We start from the raw sequence: 4,995 nt of genomic DNA, 5'->3' as shown, positions 1-4,995 counted from the left end.
ACTTCATTGTTCTTATTTATTTATTAAATTGATACTAATTTGGGTTTTTTGTTTGAGGAGTTACGATTCTATTATAATTTTTAGTGCCTAGACTTTGGGACTAGTGGGAAAAGATGGGAACGCTGTCTTTTTTCCATAGCTAATGGGATTAAAAACATCGGCGTAACCGCCGGGGGTGTCTCGTCTTCTCTGTCTGCACTTTCGGCAGCGTCCGGGAGGTTCTTTGCAGATACCTGCGCCTTGTCGTTGATTGTCGGCACAGTAGGGGAAATATTGATATCACTCTTAGTTGAAGGGGGAGGTCCCATGAGACTAGACGTATCCCCAGCCCTCATATATATCGAAAGTGGCACAACCTCACTCTCCACTGTGGTTAGAGCCGACGCTCCCACAATGTCCCTAGCTGTGGCGGAAGGGGACATCTCCAGATTTTTTTTCTGGGAAGGCTCAGGACGATTATGTGCAGGCACTTGTGGAGATAGATTTATAGGTAGGGTTGAAAATCCAGCCGACGAATTGCCAGTCGCTGTCTCGCGCTGACTTGTAGGTAGGGTTGAAAATCCAGTCGACGAATTGCCAGTCGCGGTCTCGCGCTTACTACGTTCCAGTATCTCCACAGTGGCCTTGAACTTGTTGTTCAGAGTCGCCAGTTCTGCGGCATTCTGGGCGGCCTCAGCCCTCGTTGCCTCCAGATCCCTCTCCATGATTTTCTTGTACACAATTCTTTTCTTCACCTCCATCTCGCAGGATCGTGTGAGCTCTGCGACATCCTCCCGAAGCTTCATGTTTGCATCCTTCTCGGCCTTGAGCAGCGTATATTGTGCAGCGTTCTTAGTTGCTTGCTGGTCCCGTTGCTCGCGGTAGTTGTTAATCCGCTCTAAACACTCATCCCTCTCTTTCCTCACCTCAGCCACCTCTTCCTTGCTTTTTTCCTGCAGCGCCTCAATAGCAGCACTCTCCTCTATGCCTCCCGACAGCTCGAACGTTGCACACTTAGCCTTCAATAAGCTGAGCTCGTCTCTGAGCTCATCTGAACTCACCCTGTGCTTCTCAATGGTCTCATCCAGGCTACGGTCCGATTTCTCGACCTTTTGGAGCGCTTCCTCCAGTTCTATGTTCAGCGCGGCAGTGTCAGATTCGAGCTCCTTCAACCGGATATCCCGTGCCTCCACGATTCCTTCCAACCGCTTAACATCTGCGACAAGGTCTCTCATATCGTTTTCAAATTTTTCCCGCACCTCTTCTCTCTCACGCTGATTCTTTTGGTCCAATGCGTAGAAAGTGGTTTCTCTACGCTGAAACTTGTCCTTCTCGTCTCTAAGTTTGACCTGCACCTCCTGGAGCTGGGCCTTTATGGCCAGCAATTCTCTGCCATTCCCTCCACTAGGCCTTTTGATCGATGCATACACCTCCGCATATAGATCGCGGAACTTGGCAATTTGTCGATCTCTATCCGACAAATTCCTATTCAGAACCTCAATATCATCAGTCATCTGATGCTGTGCGGCAAGGGTATCATCCAGTTTCTCCTGTAGCCAAGCGGCCGGATTAGCCTCAGGTGTTCTAAGTGCACTATTAAACTCCCCACTCTGAGAGCTCGGCCGATGTTGTGGATGTTGCTGAATCTGCTGCTGCGCTTCGCTTGTTTTCTTATGGACAAGCGCATCCACTTCCGCTGGGCTCATACCTCCTCGGCCCAGCATGCCTCCAAACACCATCAAAGCCAGTACGAATAGCAGTACGGAGGTGAAAGCCACAAACACATTAGCACCCCATACAAATTTATCAGTCGATGCCATTAACAACGACGGCCGCAGCAGATATAATGGAACAATGCCCTCCTCGAGCACCCCTCGGACCATATGTTCCTGGCGCAGGCGCTTCTCTAAGGCTTGGATCGTCTCTCTAGCAGCCATCACTTCAGTCGAGAGTTCAGCATTGCGGGCTTCAGCATTCTCCAAACGCTCCTGCGACTCGGCGAAATTACCTGTCGCGCCATCATCCTTTATACTAAATTTGGCATTTATATTCACATACGGATTGCCATCATCCTTCGGCTGAGATGTCTCAGGCTTTCCTGCATGGCCCGCATTCTCACCCACCACCGCAGTGGGTGTACACGCTTCCTTTAGAGCGCCCACAATGTCATAGTCCGGCCCATTCGCCATGGTCTCATCCAGGGCTTGTGCGCGCACCATGAGCTGCTTCTCTCTAAATATCATACGCATGTTCTCTGCCTTCAAGGCCTGCACCTCTTTCTGAGAGGCTGTCTCTCGCTTCACCACAGCATTCTCTCTGACAAACAGCCCCTTCTCCACCTCAGACACCGCCGCCTCTCGTTCAGCCAGTTTTTCAGTCAATTCCTCAGTCAGTTCCTGTGTTATTTTTTGAGTGAGTTCCACTGTTATGTTTTGAGTGAGTTCCTCTGTTTTGTTTTGAGTGAGTTCCTGTGTTATTTTTTTAGTCATATTCTTGGCCAATTTCTCGCACTCCGCACCCACTTGTGGGGTTTCCTTGTCCGCGGGGGCTTCGAGAGTCTCGGTGGGTGATGGTTCGGCCGTGACCACCTCTTGGAGGACGTCTGGCGGTAGAACTGAAGCAGGTGGCTTTAAAGTGGGTAAGTTTAAAGTGGGTGGGCCCAGCTTAGTTGGAGGTGCTGCAGTCGTACACCGGGAGAGGCTGTCTTGCTCCACTTTGTGCAACTCATCGGTCAGCTTCTGTACCTGCACATGCAGGTCGTACACCTTTTTTGTCTCTAGGCGCGCCGAGGAGTGGCACATGGCAACGGCACGAGCGGAATCGTTCATCGCTGCTGCGCTGGTTATAGCCTGCTTGGCGAGGCTAGCCACGCACTCGGTATACAAGGCTTCAGTTTCGTTGAGGGTGGTTTGTGTTTCGTTAAGAGCTATTTTGTGTTTCTCAGCATGATCGTGCGCTCGATGCTCACTGATATTGAATGCCTTGGCTACTTGCGCCAGTTTGGTGGAGGTTGCGTTTTCGCGGTCGTTGCACTCGGCAAGTGATGTATTGGTGAGGGTACGCGCAGTCTGTTCTGCTTGAAGAGTTGTGTTGCACACCTTAAGATCGCTTTCCAGGCTCTCGACACGCTCAGCCGCTGCGCTCAGTACCTTCTCCGCCGTCATCTTCTCGTTCAGAAGCAGTCTCTTCGCTTCATAACAGGCGGCCAATCTGATCTCCAAACCCTCTCCAGTAGATGTCAGGATGCTTATCTGGCTCAAATGCGTGGTCTGGTTAGCGCCACACTCGGCATTCAGTGCGTCGTAGGCTTCCTGTGAGGTGTTACACTCAGTTTGCAAGGCTGTACAGGTCTCATTCTGGGCCAAATATAATGCGTGCTCAGCCTCACAAGCAGTCTTAAGCTCCTTGATTTCGCCGTCCAGTTCCTTTAAGGCGTCCGCTTTCTGCACAAGAAAGGCTCGCAAGTCCTGTAGTTCTGAAGCTGGGGCTCCTCCGAACGCACCCGGGTGTCCGTAAAGGCTCTCACCGCTGAAACAGAAGAATACATGTACATTTGAGCGATGAACTAACGGGACGTAGTGATAGAAACCATTTCAAATAACAATTCACACTCGTATCTTAAGGCAAATACTTCTGACAGGTAAGACATAGTGTCAGTGCAACAGCACGAGGGCAATACTAATGTTCTACACATAAATAACAGAATCCAACAAAGTTCATCAGGCATACTATGGGACTCCCGGTGGTGCTCGAAGCTGGGCTTGCTGCTGGAACCCTGCAACCTGGACTTGCGAACGTATCTCTGCAATGATCTCCTTGCCCACCCTTCGAACGGCATCGCGTGTATCTTCATGGCGACGGTCACTATCCCTGGAATCTTCATATCTGCGACGTTCCTTGTCGACGCGATCTAGTTCTCGGCGCCGTTCCTCGCGATCGTGCCGATAGTACCGGTGACCGTAGTCTCGGTCGTTCACTTTCCCGGCTGGTCCATCGCTGTAGGACGAGTCATACGCATATCCACTGTCGTACCCATAGTCTCTTTCGTATGCAAAGTCTTTGTCGTATACATAATCTCTGTCGTATAGATAGTCTCGGTCGAATCCATAGTCTCTGTCATATATAAACTCTCGGCCAGTCGGCCGGCCGGTAGGAGATTCATTGTATGCTGACTCGGATCTGCGAGTGGGTTTGGGAGGTCGCGTGGTATCTTGGTCTACCGGTGATTGTGGAACTTCGAAAGGTTGCTGTGGGCCCACTAAAGGTTGTTGTTGTGCCCCTAATGGCTGTTGTTGTGCCCCTGAGGATGGCTGTGGGCCCAGAAAAGGCTGTTGTTGGGCGTCTAAGGATTGCTGTTGCGGCCCTGAGGGTGGATGTGGACCCATTGAAGGTGGTTGTAAACTAGGTAAAGGTGGCTTCGGTTCTAATGGTCCTTGTTGTTGCCTTGAGGGTGGTTGTGGACCCATAAAAGATTGTTGTTGGGCGTCTAAGGGTTGCTGTTGCCCTGAGGGTGGTTGTGGACCTATATAAGGTTGTTGTTGGGCGATTAGGGGATGCTGTTGCGACCCTGAAGGTGGTTGTGGACCGACTGAATGTTGTTGTAAACCAGGTAAAGGTTGCTTCGGTCCTACTGGAGCTTGCCGTTGCCCTGAGGGTGGCTGTGGACCCATAAAAGGTTGATGTGGACCAGCCAGATGTTCTGGTGATGGAATATTGAGAGTGGAGAGTGGTGCCTCCATACGTGTGCCCTCCACAGTTTGTTGGGGAATACCTAGTGGCTGTTGTAGAGCTCCTGCGTGCGCTTGTGCGACACCAGACGGTGGTTTCAAAACATGACGCGGTTCTTGTGGGACTTTCAAGTTACCAGCCCTGATTTCTTGCTCGAAGCGCTTCACTAAGACGAGAAATTCTTCGTCATTTTCAAAATCGCCGAGTTCTGTTTGAAGGTGAAGTAAAACAAAGCCTGAGTTCAGTATATCAAGCAGTAGGAATGATACATTTATATAAATCATATAC

General features: G+C 50.5%; 2 protein-coding genes across 2 annotated transcripts; both read right to left on the bottom strand.

The window, feature by feature from the left end:
- Positions 1-43: 43 nt before the first annotated feature.
- On the bottom strand, positions 44-3,628 carry SARC_12595 (hypothetical protein; the record flags this gene model as incomplete). The annotated part of the gene is made up of 2 exons (XM_014293294.1): positions 44-3,507; positions 3,591-3,628. 2 exons carry the CDS (start codon positions 3,626-3,628, stop codon positions 81-83), a joined length of 3,465 nt encoding a protein of 1,154 aa, XP_014148769.1. The 3' UTR covers positions 44-80.
- Positions 3,629-3,707: 79 nt separating this feature from the next.
- On the bottom strand, positions 3,708-4,916 carry SARC_12594 (hypothetical protein; the record flags this gene model as incomplete). Its single annotated transcript, XM_014293293.1, has 1 exon — positions 3,708-4,916. A coding segment is annotated over one exon (1,209 nt), but the record flags the coding sequence as incomplete, so codon positions are not given.
- Between the last annotated feature and the right edge of the window lie 79 nt (positions 4,917-4,995).

Source organism: Sphaeroforma arctica, assembly GCF_001186125.1.
Source record: "Sphaeroforma arctica JP610 unplaced genomic scaffold supercont1.2426, whole genome shotgun sequence".
Taxonomy (NCBI): Eukaryota; class Ichthyosporea; order Ichthyophonida; genus Sphaeroforma; species Sphaeroforma arctica.
The sequence above is the reverse complement of the archived record's forward strand: the minus strand, read 5'-3'. Positions and strand labels throughout refer to the sequence as shown.